The sequence below is a fragment of the Leopardus geoffroyi genome, chromosome E1, assembly GCF_018350155.1.
Source record: "Leopardus geoffroyi isolate Oge1 chromosome E1, O.geoffroyi_Oge1_pat1.0, whole genome shotgun sequence".
Lineage (NCBI taxonomy): Eukaryota > Metazoa > Chordata > Mammalia > Carnivora > Felidae > Leopardus > Leopardus geoffroyi.
Window position 1 is genome coordinate 24922681 of NC_059330.1, and position 23867 is coordinate 24946547.

At 52.0% G+C, this 23867-nt stretch overlaps 1 protein-coding gene across 1 annotated transcript; it reads left to right on the plus strand.

The window, feature by feature from the left end:
- Nucleotides 1–4566: 4566 nt before the first annotated feature.
- On the plus strand, nt 4567–13249 carry CA4 (carbonic anhydrase 4). The gene is made up of 8 exons (XM_045488180.1): nt 4567–4729; nt 9269–9322; nt 10110–10265; nt 10971–11116; nt 11235–11333; nt 11592–11658; nt 11800–11966; nt 12938–13249. The coding sequence occupies exons 1-8, from the start codon at nt 4672–4674 to the stop codon at nt 13130–13132; spliced, it is 942 nt and encodes a 313-aa protein (XP_045344136.1). The 5' UTR covers nt 4567–4671; the 3' UTR covers nt 13133–13249.
- The last annotated feature ends 10618 nt before the right edge of the window (nt 13250–23867 follow it).

Sequence of the window (23867 nt, forward strand, 5' to 3'; positions counted from 1 at the left end):
AACCTTCATCACCCTCTTTAGAGTTTTTTCTGCTCCAAAACCAGAATGTAAATGAATACACTTGGAAAATCCAAAGCAGCTCTGATCTCAGCCTCCTGCTTGTGTGAACCTGGACTCCTGTAGCTGAGACAGTGATAGGAGAGGGGACAGCCATGGGGAGTTTTCCTGACTTCTCTGCAGGGCAGGAACAGAACATATGTCATTCCCATTGCTGGATCATTCCATGCTTTGTACTGCTATTATTATTCCAAAATGTCCAGGGCAGAAATTTCCACCAGCCCCTCTACTAAGGAGGTCCCTATCCTGCTCCATGAGAGCCTCCAACTCTTTCCCCTTCTTCCTGCTTCCCCAGGATTCTCCCTACAGACCAGAGAAACAGGGTAGGCATGAAGACAAGGGAAGAGTAACTACAGGTTTCACAGGTGCTAGCAGGAAAGGAGATTTCTTGTCTCTGCTAGAATATGGCAGAGATCCCTGTTGGGGAGTGCTGGAGAGCAGGATATTGATTAAACCTTGTCCTGCATGTGGGTTTCATCTCAACATCCAGGGACACAAACCTGGAGTCTCTGCAAACATTTCTTTGAATCATCTGCTAATCATAGAGCCCCTGAGGGTGCAGAAAGTAAGAGGAGATGGAGGCTAGGGATCTCAATGGGAGGGAGGTATGTGTGTTGTGGGGGAAGGGGTGAAATGGCATGGAAAGAGTATGGGGAGGGGAACAGGAGACCAGGGTTCAGACCTCAGCTCTGTTTTCTCTTTGCTGGGCAACTTGAGTGAGTCACTACCCTCTCTGAGTCTCAGCTTCCTCTTTTGTAACTCAAAGAAGTTATTAAAGGTCCCTGTCCCTTTCTACGGCCAAGCAACCCTCTCTGAAGAGGTTTCCTGACCCAGAAAATCAGGATCTTGATATATACCCCTCATCAAAGGAAGTATCAGTACAACCTTCTAACTCCAACATCTGATGCCAAATGCCCCTCCAATCCCATCTCTTGGCACCCTCACCTGTCACTTGGTGATTATCCATCCCACTCTATGCCTCTTCTCATCCTGTTCTCTCCGACTCGATTTCCCTTCTCATTTTGGGTTAACACCTACTTGTCTTCTAAAACTCAGCTTGGGTCTCATCTCCTCCAGGAGGCCTTCTCCAATTCCCCACTTACTGGCTGGGTTAAGTACCACTCCCCTGGGCTCCTATAATATCAAGGGCATATTCTATTTTTGCCCCTAATGGTTAGTAATTACAGCTGAGGCTTATTGAACTTTACTAAGCGCCTAGACCTCTACCAGGCTATCTACCCAGCATCACATACTTGGATCCTAACCATACCATGTGAGGGAGTGCTGTCTTCATCTCCATTTTCCTTAATCTACTGAGCCACCCAGGTCTCCTTTCCCCATTTTCCTGATTAGGACATTGAGCCTGAGGGCTGGGGTTGGGATGTGAACCCAGAGCAATATTGCCCAAAGCCTGTTCTAAGCTTCTGCCTTATACTCTGTCTGCCCACCTTACCGCCTGAACATAGATGTGGTAGTTTTCTCTTTAGGGGTATATATTAAGCCTTCCTCTGACCTATTAACACCAGGAATGCAGTATTCTTGTTCCCTGTGCTTCCACCCCATGCCAATCAGAGTCCCAGCAAGGGCTGAATCTGAATCTCACATTCTTGAGTCCATGCCGTTGGGGCTGCAGGCTCCTTGCTCCTCAGCCTCCCTCACCCCTCCCTAGGTCCTGGGAGTCCAGGAAGAACCTTTCCTGGGCATAGCCCAATGTCCCACCTGATGCCACATCCACACCTGCCTAGGGTCATGTTTAATTCAGGTAAAGGGACCTTCATTTAGAGGTTATGGTGACATGTGTTAATGTGCTAGCCTGGGCAAGCCTATCTCAGACTTAGGTCACAGAATTCTCACAACCTATGAAGAAGATACGATATGATTTTCATTTTACAAATGAGGGAAACTGAGACTCAGATGACCTAACACAGCAAGTGTGTCGAGCCAGAAGTGATCCCAGGGTTGTCTGCCCTCAAAGCCCTTTAGTTTTCCCACTGCCTCTGTCCTGCTCCAGGGCCATGTGAGTGAACATCCCCAGAAGATGACAATCGTGATTCATGTCTGCACCTGCCACAGGTCAATGGCTACACCCAGGAACCATGAGGCAGGTTGTGAAAGTCTGGGCTGGGCAGGTGCTGGCTCACAACTGGTTCTCAATAACTGTTTATTGGCAGAGGTCAGCAGGGTAGAGATTATCATCCCCACTTTATAGATGAGGAAGTTGCAATCACAGAGGAGTAGGAAAGTTGCCCAAGGCCATTCCTCAGTTAGAGGAAGAACAGAGACCTGAATGCAGGACACTTGGGGACCCTGGGCGGAATAAGAGGAAAGAGCCTGTGCCAGGGCTGGGGCTGGTGGGCCTGGGCTGGCAGCTTTATGGGTCCTGTAAGTCACTGAGACGAGTCAGGGCCCATCCCAGCTCTAATGATCCCTGCTTGAATGAGGGCTTTGTCCTCTCCAGGGGAACAGGGCCCTGGGCCTAGACAGTGACAGGTGACTAGTTTATAACAGGCCAGGACAGGGGTCTAGGCTGGGAGATAAGGCTGGGAATGTTAAGACTAAAAGTGGGGGGCCTCCTGACCTGTGTAACCTTGGAGAGATGACATATAGAGAAGGAGCCACCCTCTGACCTCCCACATTGCAAATGTACAGCCTTTGAGGTGTCCGTGATTAAGGAACATTCGTGAGGATGTGCCCAGACTTAACCTCCCCCCATTCATGCCCCATGCCTCAAACGGTACACCATACCAGGGCCTGGTTCTCCCCCCTATCTTGTTAGCCCCAGCATCCTAGGGGGCGCACTCAAAAGTGTGGAGTAGGATTACCTGGGTGTAGCTCTCCCACCCACATTCTTCTCCCCTGGGAGGCTCCAATGGAATGGACTTTGAAGGGGATCAGTAGCCCCTTAACCCCACCAAAGGTTTCCAAAGTCTCCCCTGCAGTCAAGGGGCTGGCCTGGGGTCACAGGGAATCCCTGAAGTAGATTTCATTCCCAGAAATAGGGTTCCTTCTCACTCCATTCCTCAGTCCTGAAAGATATATTTTTATAGCCTCGTGGACGTAAATCCACTCCACAGAAAAGGCCCTAGGGTGTGGAATCCCTCCCCTGACTCCCATGGTCCTGGTTGCTGATTAAATTCTAAAGCAGTGTGGACAATAGAGCCCTAAGCCTGGTGTGGACGCCCCCTCTCCTCTCTGTAGGATCAAAGTTGCTCCTTGAGGCTGTGTGATCCTGGGCCAGGAGGGGGGGAGTGCTGATTAGAGCCAGGACTCTAAGGAGGAAGCCCCTTTGCCTGGATAGTTCTAGGGGAGACAATCCCTCTTCAGAGGTCCCTAGCTTAGGTTCAAAGGCTGGTGGGGGCTGAGAGGTTGGCAGCGGATGGGGAAGCGACTAGACCAGAAAACAGGGGCTTCCTGTTGATGAAGGGGGCCCAGGCCCACTGCTTGATTCCCTGTCCCTCTTCCTTACCCAAGTCTGAGCCTTTCAAACTCCCACGGAAGCCTTCACCAGATGTGGGACTCACAGTACCTAGAGCCATGAAGGAGTCCAGAGGCATTGCAGCACGGGGGACAAAGCCAGGAGAGGGAGTACCCCTCCTGAGACAAGAGGCAGCTTCCTCTCTATGGCGGCCCTCAGCCCAGTTCCTTCAAGAAAACTTTCCTTTCCCTGGCCCCCTCTGAAGATCCTGACAGACAAGTGAACTAAGGGTCCATTCAGACCCCTGTCTTTTCTCTTCCCATCTCATCTTAGGGGCTGGGGGGGCCTCAAGAGGAACCAGCCCCGTCCCTCTGACCCCATAAGTTTCTCTCTCACTGAGCCCTTGGACTCTACTTCTTAGTTCTGCCGCCTCACCGCACCCCTGCTCTGGCCATCACAAAAACACACAGCAATTTAGGGGCGTCTTCGCTGTTGGAAGAAGGGTCTTTGGTCTGCTTAGAAACTAAGTTTGGAGCAGCCTAGGAGGAAACAGAAAAGAGATGATATCCAGAGTATCAGCGACCACTGAGTGAGAAAAGCAAGCCTTCTTTCTGAGGACATCTGTTTCAACGAACACCCGTACACATTCCTCAACTCCAGCATCCTTTGGAGGCTATGTACACCCGCCCACCCCCAACTCAAGCCCATTCCAAGGCCCCGGCGGACTGCTTCCGAGGCGAGAGGGCTGCGCAGGGGTCCAGGCCAAAACGATCAAAGGCAGGAATATGGGCACCCACCGTTGTGTCGAGCAAGTACCTCGCGAAGTCGCCACCCTGTTCCCAAACCGGAGACCCCGTGTGGAATGGGGGCAGGGGGCTATGGCGGGGAGGGCACGACCTCTGGGCAGAGAGGAGAGGAGCTGGCGGAGGAAGGGAAGAGGATTGTTCCGGGCACAAGGCACAAGGTGGCTCGGCAGGGGGTGGGAAGGCCAGGAGGGGAGCGGAGGATTTCAGCGCTGGGACAGAACGCGGGGAGGAGAGGCTCCGCCAGGGGGAGGAGCTACTCTCCGCGTCCCGCTGTCGGGGCTCCCTCCCCGTAGCGGCTCCGCTATAAAACCCGGTCCCGCATGATCGCGGCACCCCCGGAGGCCTCCTCGGCGCGCGCCCACCGGCTCTGCGGCGTGTTTGCTCCTGTGAGGGATGCGGCTGCTGCCTGCGCTCCTGGCCCTCGCTGCTGCCCGGCCCTTGGCCTGCGCAGGTGAAAGCGTGGGCTCCCGCCCGGCCCCTCTGCGCCCCCAGCCGTAGTGCGCGCGAGGCACCGGGCGCGCGTCGGGCTCGGGCTGCCTGGGCACCGCCGCGGCGACGGGGGCGAGCGGATGGGACGGGCGCGAGCCAGTGGGCGCACACGAACGGCCACGTGCGGCTGTGGAGCTGGTGTGTGCACGAGGGTGGAGGGCTGCGGGGGGCGCGCGGGGCCCTGCGGGACCTCGGCCCCGCGAACGTGACAGTCAGTGATGAGGATGCTTCTCCCACCCGCCTCGACGCACGGAGCGGTTCTTTCCCTTTCTGGAGTTGCGTGCGCCTTTGCTCCTCAGACGGTCGCAGTCCGTCCCGCCGGGGCTCGGTGCTGAGTGGCTGTCCCCCTCCCAGAGCACGGGTGCAGATTGTGTGCGGTGGGTCCCTGGTATCCCCCCTTCCCCCCCCCCCCCCCCCGGGTTCCTTGTCGCCTGAGGCTGCCTGTCCTCTTCACTTCCCCAGCCCCCAGCACTGTACTGGGAGCCTGCAGGCCAGGGACACTAGGAGACCCGAGGCCCTGGCCGAGCCGGTCTTTCCGGCCAGGGTGATTTTCATGTAAAGATTAATGTGTGTCCGAGCTCTTAATTATTCGTCTAGGTGGGAGGTGGCGGGAGTGGTGTGTTAATATTTGATAAAGAGCCGAAAGCACCTCCAGCCGCACCGGGCGCAAAGATCCGGGGAGGCATCTTTTCTGCGACCCCACGGGGACGGTCTCCTTTTCAGGAAGCCCCCATCTGCCAGTCTCCAGCTTAGCTACCCCTGCGATGATCCCCCTAGGGGTTCACCCGGCTAGACTTACTCTCCAAAGCTAGATGCTCCTCTCTTTGGAGTTCTGGAATTGAGTGGTGAGGGTGTCCTCAGGAGCAGAGGAGAGTGTGTGCCCTTTGCAAGAAAGATTTAGCTGGCCGGTTGTGTGTGTGTGGTGTTCCGGGGGGAGGGGGGAATGAGGGGAATCTTGCAGAAACTGTTGGCTTCTTTCTAGGAGAGGAGAAAAGAGAAAAGACAGGGTGTGAAAAAATTTCTAGGTAAAGTTAAGAGTTTGAAACCCGCTTCAGTGGGCTTAGTAGAAAAAGAAAAAAGAAACACTTTGCAATTAATTCGGTTGTTTTGTACCTGTGTGGTGGTGGGTAAATCACTTAATCTCAAATTTCTCGTTTACAATATAGGGATAGTCATTCTGACCTTAGGTGTTTTAAGGATTCAAATAAGATAATGGGTGTAAGTACTTAGTGCAGTGCCTGCGTGGCGCGTGGCAGACTCCCCCAGATGTGATGATGGTGATGGCTCTACCACTGCCTGGGACCAGCCAGCCAGGAATCTTTCTCAGCTGCCCCTTCATGCAAGCTGTGCTCTCCTTAAGTGCTGAGGCTTTTTCACTGGGAACTATCTTGGGACCTGTCTTCCTCCACCCATTTCATCCCCTTGGACATTTGAGGCTGAAGAGTGATGAGGCTGCACATCACACTCCTGAGTATCTGCTGCTGTGGAAGGTGAAGGAGGGGAGAGGAACATAGACTTCTTCTGAGCCCCAGAACCCTGGCCAGGAGTTGCTGAGACTTTGCCAGGACATACTTGGGTTTTTTGCTGAGCTGGTTTCCAGGATTCCTCCTTCCCCACAGAGTGGGAGGGTAGCTTGAGCAAGGTCCATCAGAGAACTTCGGTCACCTCTAAAGAACAGAAGGGTGGTGGACAAGTGATTGGTGATGTGGTTATATCTATTACTGCATCCCTGGTCAGAGCAGGTCACCTAAGTAGAACTTGGAGCTTGGAGTCAAGATCTGTCTGTGGGGAGCCTCTCTTGCCCTATGGAGATGGACTGAGGCAGCAGGCTCCTAATTATTTGCAAGGGCAGCCCTCTCATGAATGAATATAGGAACCTGAGCTGGTTTGCGACCCTGCCACCTCTTGCTTGAAAGTCCCTCCCCTCAGCCCACGGACGTAGACCTGACCCCTGGCCTCATCAACATTATGTTTTCCTGGTTCTTGACTCCAGAAGAGAGTAGTTACAAGAGCATTCAGCCAAGCAGGGCAAAAGTCTCCATGATTAAGACAGTGGATCAGAGGTCACCATTCCAAAACGAGGAGCTGTAGCCAGAGTCAGGGGAACAGCAAATTCCTAAGAAAGGCTCAGTGTGAATCAGATGGGCCCTGGGGAGGCTGAGAGGGGGTTCTGCCCTTCAGGACTCTGACGTAAGCAAGGCTTCCCCTGGAATGGCTTCCCCTTGGGCCTCCCAGTCAACCTTGGAAGCCCCTTCTGCCTTCAGGACCTTTGAGAGGGGAAGACATAGGAGAATTTTTTTTTAATTTTTTAATGTTTATTTATTTTTGAGAGAGAGAGAGAAAGAGAGAGTGCAAGTGGGGGAAGGGTAGAGAGAGAGGGAGACACAGAATCCTATACAGGCTCCAGCTTCTGAGCTGTCAGCACAGATCCCGATGCAGGGCTCAAACTCATGAGCAATGAAATCATGACCTGAGCCGAAGTTGGATGCTTAAGCAACTGAGCCACCCAGGTGCCCCAAGACATAGGATAATTATAACAAAGAGCCTTCCATGGGTGTGAATGACCTTCCATGTCATTCAGTGTCTGCTCGGACACTGACCAAAGTCCTGGATGTTTGGTAGCAGTTCGTTCTGAGGGAGAATGGAGGGCTCAGAAAAGTTCACGTAATTCTGCAGAGATTGAGCAAGAGGCAGAGCCAGGACTGAGGCCAGGTGAACAGGCTCCAACTTCAGAGCTCTATCCACCTGCAGAGATTGGCCTGGGTGGGAAGTGGCCACAGCCCCTTGCAGAGTTGACCCGCATGGGGGTTCCTCAGATGCAGCTATTTCTGGGAACCGCAGAGCCCAGTCCAGGGCAGGGGACAGATTGTTGTGGGGAAGACACTGCAGGGACTGTCAGACTCTGAATGAGGCTGAGCCAGCTTTGACCCGGAGTTGGGAAACTCAAAAACCCTAGGTGACTCTGAAGGGCCTGAAGTGAGAAAGTGCCCTGTTTTCTGTGGATGCTCACTCTCCTGGCCTGGAGCCCCTCCTTCCTTCCCCTACCAAGGACTTGACCTCCTACTGGCTCCCTCCTCACCACATCCCCATTCCAGGGACTCCAGAGGAGGTGGGGTGGAGGGAGGCAGCCTGGCAGGAAGGGGGAGATGTGCTCAGAGACCTTAGCTCAGCTGAGTGGGAAGCTGTGCTTTTCTTAGGAATTTTCTCATCCCTGAGTTCTTTCCAGCTCACTTCATTTGTCTCCTCTCTGCCCAGCCTTTGGCCATCTGTGCACTGATCTGAGGCCAGAGGGAGGGAGGCCAGGGAAGGGAAGGATCCATTAGGGAGTTTACTATGTTCTAGGTTGCCTGGAATACTCTACTATCTCTCATTTAATCCTCCCACAGCCCAGTGAGGTGGATGGTATTAGCTCCACTTGACAGATGATAAAACTGAGGCTCAGAGAGATTAGGTGACTTGCCGCTAAACCTGCAGTGCCCATGTGGCCCAGCCAGGATTCCAGCTCTGGATCAAATGTTTTGTCCATCCTGCTGCTTCAGCCTTTTTTTTTTTTTTTTTTTTTTTTTTTTGTAATCAATAGACTATACTTATAGAGCAGTTTTAGGTTTACAGAAAAACTGAGCAGAAAGCCCAAAGGGTGTCCCCTCTGCCCTTGCAGTTTCCCCTGATGGTAACATCTTGCATTTAGTGTGGTAGGTTTGTAGCGCTGCCTCTTTTCAGAGATGCTGGTTCTACTGCCCTGAACCAGAGCTGGGATTAGAACCTGAATCTGGCCCCATGAACCAGGATTGTGAGGTAATGGGACAGGGGAAAAAGCCTGACTGCCTTTCCCGATGGGTTGTGAGAGTTTAGCCCAGAATGGGTCTTAATAACACAAGAGGGTGTGTGTTCCAGGGAGGGGCTAGTCTAATCTCCTCCATCATCCGGATCAACTCTGGGAAGGCGGCCAGGCTGAACCTGGCTCTATTGTCCCAGGAAGGGAGACTGGGCTAATTCTTCTCCTGTGCTCTTGCCAGAACCGCCCTTCCAGGTTTAGGGTGGGAGATGCAAGGGAGGAGGGGGCTGAAAGCAATTGGAAGAGAGTGTGGAGACCAAGCCCGGGGTAGAGCTGGTAGCCTCAGAAGGCCCCCCTAAGGTCCCTCAAGGGTGACTTTTTTGCCTGAGGAGTAGTGCCCTGGGCATGATGTGCTGTGGGTCAGGACACCTGGGGCCTGGCTGATTCTACTGCCTCCGCCCCATCCCTATATTTTCTTTAGCCTCCTTCCTTTGGGCCCTCTGTCTGAGACTCCAGGAATGCTCCATCCCAACCCAAGGGGGTCTCTGACTCCATGGATATTCCTAGCCTCTGACCCACCATGTACGTGCACATGTGCGTGCGCACACACAAACACACACAGAGACAGTGTTGCTTGTGCATACACAGCTCAAGTGCATTCCTAGAGACATATGTGTGCACAAATACATTGACACAGACTTCATATCCTTCCTCTGCCTATTCCAGATTCACACTGGTGCTACGACATTCAAGCCAAGGCCTCCAACTATGCTTGCTTGGGTAAGTATAGCACGTCTTACTGACAGGCCTTTCTGTGTGGTGGGGACTGCCCAAGTCAAAATGAAGACCCAGGGAGGGTGGGAAGGATAAGGGTAATGATGGCTCCTTAGTCAGATATCGGTTCTTCATACACACATACACACACACACACACACACACAGTCCTGGTCCTGAGGAGACAGGGAATGTAGAGTGACCTGAATCGTCCCTGGCATCTCCTGTCACTATCACCAAGAGGATGTCTTCTATCAAATAAATCAGCAGTAGCATCAGATGTAGAGATACATTTTGCTCTTTTTTTTTTTTTTTTAAGTAGGCTCCATGTCCAGTGTAGGGCTTGAACTCATAACCCTGAGATCTAGAGTCACATGTTCCACCGACTGAGCCAGCCAGGTGCCCCACATTTTGCTCATATAACAAAAGGAAGAGTTGGGTCTGTTCCAGTGACACCTCTTTGGGTGGACCTCGGAAGTTGTCCTTTGCATTTTTTCCCCCAAATTTGATCCATGTCCCCACAGTCTGCTTTCCTCTGGTCTGTACTGTGTTTCAGTGACTGGTGCTGCCCCATTCCCAAGCCTCTATCAACTGGCTACAGGGAATCAGTCTCCTCCAGGTCTGCTTCCCTGCCTCTTAGTCCTCAGATAATGCTTAACATTAGTCAGGCTTTCCTAAGCCCCCTTCCAGGGCACTCCTCTCCACAGCTTCCAAGCACCTTCCCATTCCCCTCCTTGAACTTGAGGAGGTGCTATGTGCCCCTGACTCTCAACCCACCCTCCCTCCCTGCTCAGGGCCTAGCCAATGGGGTGGAGACTGCAAGAAGAACCGCCAGTCCCCCATCAACATTGTCACTACCGAGGCACAGGTAGACCCAACCCTGGGACTCTTCTCCTTCTCTGGCTATGACAAGAAGCAAAAGTGGAAAGTCCAAAACAATGGGCATTCAGGTGGGTCTCAGGCAGATGGGATAGGGGACCTGGGCAGGCATGGGCACCTGGTGCGGGGACCCTTGAGTTCCAGAAGACTTGGATGGGTGGGCTCCTCCAGGGACGACTAGGTGCAGGTCCACCTTTGCTGAGGAGGGACTGCAAAGCCTAGCAGTGGGAGGGTAGGGGGAAACAAGAAAGGCCTTAGAAAGGAGGGAACACTTCATAGTATTTTTAGTACTTTAATCAGACCGGTCTGCTATGGGAGAAGGGCAGCATTCTAGGAAGAAGGAACAACATGTGCAGAGGCACAGAAGTATGGAGCAGCTTGGGGTGCTCAGGGAACTATGTGTGGCTCCGTGTGCCTGGTGGACAGAGAGCAAAGGTAGGAGGGATCAAAGTCCATCCAGGGTTGGCCAAACTGAGCCCAGGGGCAGGTGACCCAGGGCTGAGGACTGTAGACATTGTCTTGAGGACACCAGGGCACCAGGGAGAGGGCTGAATTGCATGTTTGGGATGTGCAGAGGGAGAGGCAGGCAAAGAGGTCAATAAGAGGCCAGAAAAAAATCTGGGCCGTATCACCTGTCCCATTCCATCCTATTTCCACAGGCCCAGGCATGTAGCCTATGAAGGGTCGGAGGTAGGAGAGAAGGTTCTGCCTAGGTGGAATTGGGACGGGCTAGAGGAGGTGGGTGCAAGGACTCTGTCCCCTCTTGTGCCCTCCAGTGATGGTATTGCTGGAGGATGAGGCCTCGGTCACTGGAGGAGGATTGGCTGCCCGCTACCGGGCCAAGCAGATGCATCTGCACTGGTCAGAGGAGTTGGATAAGGGCTCAGAACATACCCTCAATGGGGTTCGCTATGCCATGGAGGTGAGTGCCCTTTCCTGGGTTGACACTTTTGTTGGGCTCTGGGTGGACCTTCCTGTGGCAAGAAAGGTGGTCCAGCTGCCTCACAAGCCCTCTCTCCATTCCTCTCACTCCCCACCAGATGCACATAGTACATGAGAAAGAGAAGGGGACATCGAGGAGCGAGAAAGAGGCCCAGGATCCCAAAGATGAGATTGCAGTGCTGGCCTTCTTGGTGGAGGTGGGGCCCTCATCTGCCAGGGTCTGAGAGGCTCCTTCTTGGATTCAGAGATCTGCAAGGCAGGAGGGGACTGGGGGGATCCAGACTTCCCCTCTGTTTCTCAGTGACTTCTCTGCCCCCAGGTGGGGAGCCCGGAGCCTCTCAGGGCCTCAGTCCCAGAAGCTGTCTGCCCTCCCCACTACAGTCCAGAAGAATGGGCTGGTGGTCACCCCTGGCTCTCCACATGTCCCTGTCAAGCCCCCTTCTGTTCTGTTCCAGGCCGGATCTGAGAAAAATGATGGCTTCCAGCCTTTGGTGGAGGCGCTGTCTTATGTCCCCAGACCCAGTGAGTGGCTGGGGGTGAAGGGAAGAGAGGAGACTTCTTCCTACAAAGGAAGAGCTAGGGTGATGCAGTGGCCTGGGCTCTCAGGGATCCCCTGCTTCTCCCACCAACTAACAGTATCCTCTGTTTCTGCCTCTGCCCCAGAGATGAACACCACAATGAATTACAGCATCAGCCTGTTAGACCTGCTCCCCAAGAAAGAGACACTGAGGCACTACTTCCGCTACCTGGGCTCACTTACCACTCCAGGCTGCGAGGAGAAGGTTGTCTGGACTGTGTTCCAGGAGCGCATTCAGCTCCACAAGGACCAGGTACCTAGGACCCAGCCAAGGGTGTGGCCCCCCACTGCCCAGTTCCCCACACCATTCCTCTGGATCCCCACAGAGGCACCCTGGACTGGGGTGGGGATGGGTCACCAGGGAATCCATAGACATTCCTTGGGGCGGACAAGACAGGTCTGGCCTATCCCATCCCTAGTTTGAGGGCTGGAGGGGAGGCTATGGCAGAGGAGGTCAGAAAAGGCTCCCATGCTGCCCGCTGTAAGTAGGTGGGAATTGTCCAGCTGAGGGCAGGGAACCAATGTCCTGAGGAGAGGGGTCAGCATGGGGGAGGGTCCAAGGCTGGCCAGGAGCAGCTGAGAGAAGGTCAGGATAGCCACAGTAGGAACAAGTCCATTCATTCAACAAACGGTGCTCGAATCCTTATAACACACTAGGCTCTAGGGATAGAGCAGTGAACCAAAGGGCCCAAATCCCTGCTCTAGTGATACTTGCATTGCAGAACAGTGGTTCTCAAGGAGTGGTCCCTGGACCAGTGGCATCAACATCATCTGGGAACTTGCTCGACATTCGAATTCTTGGGCCTCACCCCAGTCCTACCGAATCAGAAACTGTGTGGGCGGGGCCTGGCAAAGTGGGGCCCAGCAAGCATCCCCCCTTCCTCGCCCCCAGCTGTGATACTGCACACTGAAATCTGAGAACCACTGTTCTATAGTAGCAGTGATAATACAGCAGTGATCAGTGACTGTGGGGCTGCAAAACTGTGAGCTGTATGTCCTTAGCTTCCCAGCTAAGTGAAGCTAATAGGAACTAAGCCCCCACCAGTGCCAAGTAGTCTATATCCCCTTTTTCTTTTCATCTGCACAAAACCCTGAGAGTTAGAGATTCGGAGCCTCCTTATTAGTGAGGGCTCAGAGAAGCAAGGTTACTGGCCTGGGGTCACACAGCAGGAAATGTAGCTATGCTTGCTCCCTGCTTCCTGCTGAGCCCTGCCCCTTCCACAGATCGCTGCGTTCTCCACGAAGCTCTACTACGACTCGGAGCAGAAACTGAAAATGACAGATAATGTCAGGCCACTGCAGCGCCAGGGACAGCGCCTGGTGTTCAAGTCTCAGGCCCCAGGACAGCTGCTGCCCTTACCCTTGCCAACCCTGCTGGTCCCCATGCTCACCTGTCTGTTGGCTGGCTTCCTCGCATGATAGCTCACTTCTGGACACTTGACCTCTGCTCTCATCCCATAGAGGCCTGGGGCCTCCATTCCTCAGGCTTCCTAGCTTGGATTTTGATGATGATTAAACAGATATATTTTTGGAGAAGCCTTTCTCAGGTCTATTTTTAGTTTCCATGACTGTCTCTGTTCTGTTCCCTTCAACCCACCGCCATTCCAGGGTAGGAGCCTTAAGGCCTGGATATTTCTGCTACGCAAGGACCATGGGGCATCCCCTCCTACCTTTTGTCCCCCTCCCACCTTTTTTGAACTCTCTGTCTGCATCCCATTTGGAGAGATGCAAAGATAGCTCTGAGTTCCAACACAGTGAAAGCCAGAAAAGTTCTGGAACCTGGGTGGCTCAGTTGGTTACACTTTTGACTCTTGATTTCGGCTCAGGTCATGATCTCACAGTTTGTGAGATCAAGCCCTGTGTCAGGCTCTACGCTGACAGCGTGGAGGCTGCTTGGAATTCTCTCTGTCCCTCTTTCTGCCTCTCTCCCTCCTCCATCTCCTGCTCTCTCTTAAAATAAATAAATAAACTTTTAAAAAGAAAAGAAAAGAAAGAAAAGAAAACCAGAGAAGTTCCAATCCAGCCTCTTCATTGTATAATGGGGGAAGCTGAGGCTCAGAAAGGAGAGGATAATATGTGGAGGCCACAGAGGGGGCTCTGGCAGAAGTGGCTCAGGATCCAGCCTAGCACTTTCTTCTCTGTACTAGGGGTGGAGAGTGCAGGTTGTGTGTGGTACAGCCTAGGCAAAGTAGGTGAGAGGGGGTTCATTTATTTGTCCAAATATTTCTTGAGCATCTATGTTTTAGGCACTGGGGATATGGCAGGGAAGACAGACAATAAATGCCTGCCTGCCCTCCTGGAGTCCACAGTCTAGTTAGAGTCACTATAGATAAAATATACACACTGTACATGTATCAGAAGGCAGCAAGAGCTATGGAGAAAGATACACCAGGAAGGGAAGGTCGTTAGGGAAGGTCTCCGCAGACAGGGGCAGACTTTCCATCAGGAAGCCAGCAGGTGTTCATGTGTGGAGGGGAGGGTGCCTGTCAGAGGAACAGGATGGAGACCAGCCAGCAGGAGTGGAGTGAGGGAGGGAGAAATTGTGTTAAGAGAGCTGGAGGGAGAGGGGGGAGGGGGAGGAAGGGGGGAGGAGGAAAGGGGAAAAGGGAGAGGTCAGTTGTGTTGGGGGCAGGAGGGGCTTGCACTAAGACATTATAAGAATGTTGGTTTTGAATGTGAAAGAGCTGGGAGCCCCTAGAGACAGCTAGCTAGAGCCTGATGTGCTTCATTGGGAAACAGCTAAGGGGTGATGAGTGAAGGGAGGCTGCTGCAGGGATCCAGGAGCTGATGGATCACAGGTCTTTGAACACTTTGCAAGTGAGACCAGGAAGAGGCAGGTATGGGCGGAAGGGCCCAGAAAACTGGAGGAGAAGGAAATAAGGGCCCCATGGACAGGTCCCAAGTCGGCAACCCAGAGTTAAGGGGCCCCAGGCTCTGGGATCTCATCATCTAGGGCAGGGCTGGATTTTGGAGGAGCATGAGGGTGGGTGAAAGGGAGGAGAAGGGGCCTTGCTAGGTAAAGAGGAAGCCAGGGCCATGTCTGTGGGGACAACCTCTCTAACAGGCTCTACCGTCTGTACATGGTGAACTTCCCCGCAGGAAGACATGCGAGTCAGGCACTCAAGGGATTCCATTATTCGATGCTAGAAGCCCTGGCAGGCATACTGTCGCTCTCTGAAGGGGAGCTGGTTGGCAGAGGTGACCTCTAAGCCCTCTGCCGTCCTGACACCCTCAGAGCCCCTGACTGACCACTCCCAGCAGAGCCTGCGGAGAGGGAGAAGCCTCCCCTCCCCTTTCCTTTCGTGACCAAGAATAAGCACCCCTCTCCCTTCACCAGTGACCACACAGCCGTGGGGGTGGTGTTATGGTCACCATGGCAACAGCAGGTGGCGTGTGTCAGCAGGGGGTGTGTGGGCACCAAACCTGTTCTTTTTGGTTCCTGGTGCAGCCTGTGGGGGATCTGAGATTTTTTTACCCCCCCCCCCCCCGCACCCAAGGCTCAGGGCTGTCAGAAATCCAAACTCCCCCCCCCCCTCCCCAATAAAACCCCACCCCTGTCCCTGCCCTCAAGGCAGCATTCAGTAAAAAACAGGGCAGCAGAACCCGGAAGTCCCAACTCTCTCCAAGGGACTTAAAGGAACCCCTGTGGAAGGCACGTGACCCTCTCCTGTCCCCCTGACCCCACAATAATAAACCTGGCCAGTGGAGGACAGAATTGGCACAGCTTGTTCAGGTCCCAGGGCTCAAGCCTCTCCCCTGACTTCCCCTGCGTGCTTAAAGCTGAGTAGGTGCCGTCAGCACATGATTCATAGCAAGGTCATTCCCAGTTACTGCAGGAGCCATTCCTGGAATTAGCCCCCATATCCTGGAGGTTGAGATTGACAGGCAATCCCTCTTGTGGGGTGTGTGTTCTTGAGAGCCTCCTCTTCTGAGTAAATTCAATCCCTCCATGCTGCCCCACCACCACCCTGGGCAGATCCCTTTCTAGAGAGGACACTCTAAGTTCCTTGTGCCCAACCCAGACTGGCTTCTGAGACAACGTGGCCAGAGATGATAGGGGTCACCAGGGGCAACCTTATTCAGAAAGAGTCCTGCCTGCCTTCCCCACAGCCCTGCTTTCATTTACTTCTGATGCTCCTCGGTCATTGCATCGGGCATACAGTGTGTACACACACACACACACTCTTCACTGCAGCTGGCCAGGCCTGAGGAAGGCTCAGTGCCTGACAGTTTTGGTCGGCACCTGACTTCTTTGAGGTTACTGGCTCCGAGCACAGACCATGATTCACATTCATCCAATGCCTGCTGAGGGCCAGACATGGACCTCTCTACAATCCTTGTAAAGGGTGGCGTTATTTCTTTGTTGCACAGATAAGGATGCTGAGGCACAGAGAGGGGTTAGGAGACCTGTCAGAACTTGGGGTCGCTACTCTGCACCTCCTTGACTCCCACTGCTACTTTTGGCCTGTGGCAGTTCCCAGAGAGACAGATCTTTGGATCGGGGGTAGGGTGGGGTCTCTAGCACCCTGTCCCACCCTGTCTCCCCTGGCTGCTCTGTATCCCCGATGGCTCTTCTCTTTGGCCTCCCTCTCTGGCCCCGTTTAGGTTTGGCATCTGGGTGGGAGCCAGGGGCTAAAAATACTCCCCATGTGTTTAGATGATTCTTGGAAAATAAACTTCCCCATCTTGGCTCTCAGTTTGCACACTTGCTGGTCCTGCTTCCTGTGCTCTGATCTGACAGTGCCTGGAGTATATGGGAGGGGGGGGGGGCGGTGGGAGGGTGGGGAAAGTAGAAGGGTCTATAGGGGCCCAGCATCATGGGTGGTGGTGAAGTGAGCATGCACATGCATACCTGTATGTAAAAAGGCCACCATGTCACAAAACTCTAGGGGTGCCTATATGGAGACCACATTGTGAATAGCATCCCCATGTGGTGGGACCACCCTGAGGCTCTGTGCTTATGTGTGGGAAAAGGCAGGGAAGCTGGTGGCCTTGCAGGCCTGGGAACAGGGCTCCCATGTTTCTGGGCCTGTTTATCCATCTACAAAATGGGCTAAGCTTGACCCTTCCATCTAACTGGGCCTAGCTATCTTCAGGCTCCTGCTGGTGACCTTGGGAGGAAAGCCAGGCCCATCTCTGTGGGTGGGGCGCTGCTCCTGCACCTCGAATTACACATCTAGCGGGCTCTGTTTGTTTATCTGAGTAGGGACAAAGGCATTATCTCCTCTAGGGACTAAGGACATGCCCCTGGGCCCAGGCAGCCCTGGGGAGGGGCTTCCTTTGGAGGACAGCTACAGGACAGACAAGTCACAAGCCAGTTCCTTCCTCTGAGCCTTAGCACCAGCTGAGAATGGACACGTGGAAGGCTCTTCACATTCCAAGTGTTGGCTGCTGCAAGGCCTGGGAGGAGAGGGAGAGGGCCAGGGGACAGGGAAGGGACAAAGGTACATTTTGATCTTTCAACAAACACTATTATTTCCTCTGTGCCAGGGACTGAGGATTCAGGTAAAAAAAAAACCAGCCTGTGCTCTTTCCCCAGGACTTCTGACCCAAGGGCAGACACATAGGGCACAGCAGTACCAGGTCTACAAAATACAGGCATAGACACATGGGAGCATGGGCCCCAGAGCCACACAGACTTAGATTGTAGTCCTCTTCCACAGCTGTGAAAGGCAAGTGAGAAGCCTTTGGTAACTTCATTCACCTACCTTTCTTTCTTCTTTCTTTCTTTCTTTTTTCTTTTTTTCTTTCTTCTCTTTTAGGTTTATTAATTTATTTTGAGAGGGAGTGAGAGAAGGTGAGTGGGGCAGGGGCAAAGAGAGAGGGAGAGAGAGAGAATTCCAAGCAGGCTCCTCACTGCCAGCGCAGAGCTTGATACAGGGCTCAAACTCACGAACAGCGAGATCATGAACTGAGTTGAAATCAAGAGTCAGATGCTTAACCAACTGAGCCACCCAGGCGACCCATTAATTCATCTTTCTGAGCCTCCATTTCCTCATCTGCAAAATGGGCATGATGATGATTTACTTCATACGGTCAGTGTAAAGATGAAACAAGATGCCTGGCCAAGAGTTTGTATTCAATAATTTGTAGTTATCATTATGATTGTTTTTATTAGACCACTGAAGGATGGGTAGGACCTACAGACAGAGAGAAACTGACCACTTCCAGAGATGGGGGTAGGGAAGAATATGTGGAGGTCAGGATTCTGAGGAGTGATGCATAGATTTGCCCCTGTGGTAAGGAGTAGGTGTGAGATGGGCTGGCAGTCCTACTCCTATGGAAGGGAGAAACTGTAAGACCCCTCCAGGGGTCCACTTCTCCACTCAGACACTCTGATGTCCTCCCGTAGCACTCTACCCCACCCATACACAGAACAGTCCACTGAGGCAGGCCCCCCAGCCTGACCTTTGCCCAGAGTTCACCAAGGTCACTCAGAACAACAGAGAGAGACAAGAGGGGGAGGCCAACTGAGGCCCAGCCTGCTCTGCAGCTCTCATGTTCCTGCCTTATTGGGTGGCGGTCCAGGTTAGAGTTCGGCTGAGACTATCCAGGGCCCCTGCCGCTTTCCTGCTGTGGGATCCATTTCATTTTCCTCTGGTCCTTCCTCAGGAGCAGCAGGATTACCACATTTGCCCTCTGATGGGTCCTTTTCTCCACTGCTGGTTCTGTCCCTGGCCATCTGCCAGTACACCTATTATACTGTCTGGATTTGCTGCAGGCTTCCCCCAGCTTATGGTCTGTACCCACCCAGTATTGCCTGATAAATTTGAATTTCAGATAAACACTTTTTTTTTTTTTTTTTAGTGTATCTCCAAAATTGCATGGGGCATACTTATACTAAAACATTATGTTGTTTAGCTGCATAAGCATCTTGATTTTGTATTTACCAGATGTAGTGACCCTACCCTCATTCCACCTATGTCAGGGAAACTGAGGCCAAGAGGAAGGGCAGACAAAAGGAGGGGTCAGACACCAAGGCAGCCACCACTTCCTCCTTGGCCATCTCCTCTCTCTCCCACTGGCCACACCCTCCAGGAACTGACAGCACACTGGTTGAGGGGTTTTCCCCTTCCCTGCCTGGTATTGGGCTCCCTGTTGGAAGGGCAGCTGGGTACACTTTGCAACAATGGACTTCCTCCCCACAGTTTTCCAAAGTCTTGGGAGAGGCCAGTGCCAAGGTCTCATTCCTTCTTCTTTGGCCTCTGCTTGACTCCCGCCTCCCTGAGCTGGAGGGCCAAGGTCCCTTCCTGCAGCCCCGCCACCATCACACCAGCCACCTCTTGAGGAAGGGAGCCCTCAGGCAGCGTCTGGCCTCCGTGTCCAGGTGGGGTCAGAAGGGGCTGGGTGCCAGGGTTTTATTTACAAACTGAGGAGAGACTCAAGAGGTGCAGAACACTGTGGGCGTTGGAGTGCTTATTGGCGTCACAGCCTGGAGTACAGGAAGAGGACCCAGACACCAGTCAGCAGCTGAGTTCCCTCTGTCCATCAGACACCCTTCCTCCCATTCCTTTCGCCTTGTAATCACCCTGATCTGTTTTCCTACCTTCAGCTATCATTATCTGCATGCCAGGCCCTTTGTAAGGTACTTTACATCCACTATCCCATTGAATCCTGACAGTAATCTTTAGAGCAAGAGCTCCCACTGGCACAGCCTCTTCAGGACAGCAGGCATTTCCATCTGTTTGTGGTGGATGATGTGCTGCCCAGCTCAGAGCCCTAGGAACGGCTTGTCCCAGCAGTGAGCACTGTCAGAGTGTGGATGCCTTCAGTTGTCGGCCTCTCTAGGGAAAGGAAGCCCCTTCACTCCAGGTCACACTCCTTTCTGCAGCAGCCTCCAGCCAAAAACCGATCAGCATGGGGGGATAAAGAGTTAGCCCAATTCGAGGTGACTCCAAGGGACCATTCCAGCTCCAGAGCTCTTGGTGGGGCCAGCCAAGGTTACCACCGGGCCTGTGTGGCAGCTCCATCCCTCCCTTATCCTACCCTGCTTCCTTTGCTCTCTTCCACAGGTGTTGGAAGGTCCTAGAGGCACTTCTTTTTTTTTTTTTTTTTTTTTTTTAATTTTTTTTTTTTTTTCAACGTTTATTTATTTTTGGGACAGAGAGAGACAGAGCATGAACGGGGGAGGGGCAGAGAGAGAGGGAGACACAGAATCGGAAACAGGCTCCAGGCTCTGAGCCATCAGCCCAGAGCCCGACGCGGGGCTCGAACTCACGGACCGCGAGATCGTGACCTGGCTGAAGTCGGACGCTTAACCGACTGCGCCACCCAGGTGCCCCTAGAGGCACTTCTTAATAAACATCTTGTACACTGAACTCTGTCAGCTTCCTGGGGAAGCCAACCTGTGGGGCAGTTTGGGCTCATCGGTGCCCCAATGGCATAGAGCACATAGTAGACTTTCGATCAATACTGGATTGGAAGAACCCAGGCACAGGCGTTGCTAGTCCTGACTCTATGCAAATAACAGTATACTAATAGCAGCTAATATTTATTCAGGTAAAACTATTTGACATGCTTTATGTCTCAATCCTTCAAACAAGCTTCTGAGATGTGCATTTCTATTTTCTCCATTTTCAGAGGAGGGAACGAAATGCAAGGGACCCATGAGTGGCAAGTGGTACAGTGGTGCTGGGACTTGGACCCATACAATTTGGTACTCATGCCCACCCTTGGATCATCACCATGCTCTGCCATTTTTCTGAAGGAAACTGAGGTTTAGAGAGGTAAAGGGACTTGCCCCTGCCAGCCAATGGGTGGCTGCCAGATCTACAAACTCTACGGTCTGCGCTGCTTCCTTGAACTGAGAGCTGCTGGCCTGGAAGTGCTTCCAGGGAAGCTTGCATTTAGAAGTCACTAGCCAGCCCGAGACATGTTGTTCCCTAGATCTGAACGCTATCCCCTGCCCCTCCCTACCTGTGTTTTTCTCGTGAGGTTAACACGCCAACCAAAACCCAGCTCAAAAGGGACTCCTTTGTGAAGCCCTCCTCAATGTCTGCTCTCCACCTTCTTCCCCACCAAGATCCCCCGAAGGAAGAAGATTTGAAGGGTCGCAGCCTCTTAGCCATCAGAGTATGGAAGTGCCACGCCTTGGCTGGCCACACAAAGCGGGGCAGGCAGCAGATGTTTGCAGGATGAATGAATTTAAAAAAATGATAGCAAAACACAGAATTAGCAGGCACCATTCCAGGGCTGGAACTAAATATTTACCTTGCCCACGGGGCAATCCTGAGAGATAAGCCAGGTTTTCCAAGCTCTATTTATGCTGACTTTCCTTCTGTGACTGACACAATCAACCTGGTTTTGTTACAGTTTGAACAGCTGTTTCCACATGTAGGGCCTGGGCGTAGGAGATACTTGATCCTGGGCTTCCACTGTTCCCCAACATCGTGTGTCCTCCTCATGGTATTTGCTTCCCAATCCTTGGCCCGAGGTGACACTGCCCCTCCAATCTGTGAGCCTGGACTGGCCACAGTCTCCATAAGTGAGTGAATTGGGCCTTTACTCTAGTTTAAGTTGTGGGTTCATGCACAGCCACAGGGTTAACAGCTTTATCAGGAGCTGCTTGGAGTATGTAGGACAGATTTGCTTGCGTCTACTGCCTGAGTGGTCACCTGGGAGACACCTCTTAAGGGAAAGGGGTTGGCTGTGATATGATGGGTCCAAGTAAAGGGTCATAGGGGAGGAAGACTTGGAGTTCAGTGTGGCATTTATGAGTCAACCTCTGGGATTCACACTGGAGTCTGTTAGAAACAAAACCTCAGACCCAAAATGGAGTCACTTATGTTAAGAGCCCAATGTCAGCAAACCAAGACTTAATATCTAACCTAACTGCAGTTTCAGGTCCCCCTAGGAATGTAACCTTTAGCCAGTCAACCTGAAATTTCCTGGTCAGCACTAGGAAATTTACTGATAGACCCCTTCCATTGCCCTTAGGAGGGTGACCTCGCCTAAAACAATGCTTTTTTTTTTTTTTTTTTGCTAATAATTTCCTTTTTTCTGTGCCCTGTCTGCCTTTAAAACCCTTTTCTTTCCTGCAGCTCCACGGAGCTCCCTTCTACTTGCTAGATGAGATGTTGCCTGATTCATGAATCAATTAATAAAGCTAGTTAGATCTTTAAAGCTTACTTGGTTGAATTCTTGTTCTTCAACAGGTCATAAAAGTTATGGACATGGCATATGAAAATGGAAAGAGCAATCTCATGTAAACAAAATGGAAAGAGCAATCTCATCTAAACACTAACACTGCTTGTGGGGGCCAGGCAGCTCTGATTTGGGATCAGGCAGCTGATTTGGCAGCTCTGATTAAGGGCCTAGTGAGCAACTCTGCCCCTGGTATCCACTCTGTGAGGGGACATTTGGGGGAGGAAGTGGTAGTTTTGCATGAGGGGACCAGAGATTGGATGTTCCTGCTCAAGGGACACCACATGACAAGCTGAAAGGATTAGTTTAAGACATACTTGAGGGGCACCTGGGAGGCTCAGTTAGGCGTCTGACGTCGGCTCAGGTCATGATCTCACGGTTCTTAGGTTCGAGCCCCACGTCAGGCTCTGTGCTGACAGCTGAGAGCTTGGAGCCTGCTTCAGATTCTGTGTCTCCTTCTCTTTGCCCCTCCCCTGCTCATACTCTGTTTCTCTCTCTCTTCCTGTCTCAAAAATAAATACTAACAAATTTGTGTGTGTATACCTATATAGATATAGATGATATAGATAGATGATATAGATATAGATATATAGATATAGATATACATATAGATGATATACTTGAGATACCCTCTAGAGGCTGCCTTCAACATGTACATGGGGAGTGGGACTTTATGGGGATAAGAGTAAGGTCCAGGGAAACCTGTGTAATCACAGGGAGTAACCATTCACTGAGCCTGAGGCTGCTGTGGCCAGGCCAGCACAGCCGGCATATAAGCGGATTCATGAGGCGCTGCAGTGTGGAATCTGGTGGTAGTTCCAGTTCAGGGAGGGGGCCTGTGCTCTAGATGAGGAAAAGGTTTTCCACAGCGGACTATCAATGCAAACAGAGTAACAGATGAAATGTTTCATCCAAGCCTTTGCCAGGCACAGTGCCCAAGCTGCTACCTCCAGAAAGGTATTACCTAGGCAGTGTAGCGGTTCCCTGACCTCAAATTTCTTTTTCTTTCTTTAAAAAAAATTTTTTTTAAGTTAATTTATTTTTGAAAGAGACAGAGACAGTGTGAGCAAGGGAAGGGCAGAGAGAGAGAGGGAGAGAGAGAATCCCAAGCAGGCTCCACACAGCACAGAGCCTGATGCAAGGGCTCAAACCCACAAAACTGTGTGATCATGACCTGAACTAAAATGCTTAACTGACTGGGCCACCCAGGTGCCCCTCACTGTTCTTTTCAAGTAAGTAATGGAGTTTAGACTTTACTCCAAATTTATAGTGATTATTTCCTTAGAGTCCACACTAGGCATGCTTCTCTCTCTCTCCCTTCCTTCTTTGCTTTCTCTTCCTTCCTGTTCTCTCTCCACTTCTCTTTTCCTTGCTCTTTCTTTTTTGACATAGGTTTCCCTCACTATCCAAAAGTAGAGCATTTCTATGAAACCTCCCATAAACTGAAGTGTTGTAAAGTGAAGAGTATCCCCCACTTTCTGAAAGTTCATGTTGTGCCACTTAGCTTTCATGAAAGATCTATATTAGTATGGTAGTGGCTTTTTTCATAAAAGTGAAAATCCTCTTTGGATTTCTTTCAGTTAGTGAAAACAGGTACTAATGTAGGTTGTCTGTAAAAGTGAAGTGCGATAATGTGAGCTTTCAGAAAGTGGGGGGATACCTGTATCCATTTTGGATTGGGGCCTAGCATTTCCATCATCATGGAGGAGGACAGAAAATTAAAGTTGGGCTCATAAACCCTGGGGGAAAAGACAATGGGCTGCCTCTTTGGGGCTCAGCATAGCCCCAGTCGAATGGAAGGCAGCTGAGGAGTTGGCCTGCTGTGTGATGAGCCTGCCATAGTGGTTGGATAGACATGTGGTATTTGGTTTAGGCCCAGGCTTACAGGGATAAATACCTGGGTAGAATGGTTAGGCTCAATTGTTCTCCCTCCCTTCCCGGGAAAGGCCAGGAAGGAAAAGGCCCCGGTTTAAGGGAGGAGGCATTGTCCTCAGTGGTTAAGCATCATCAG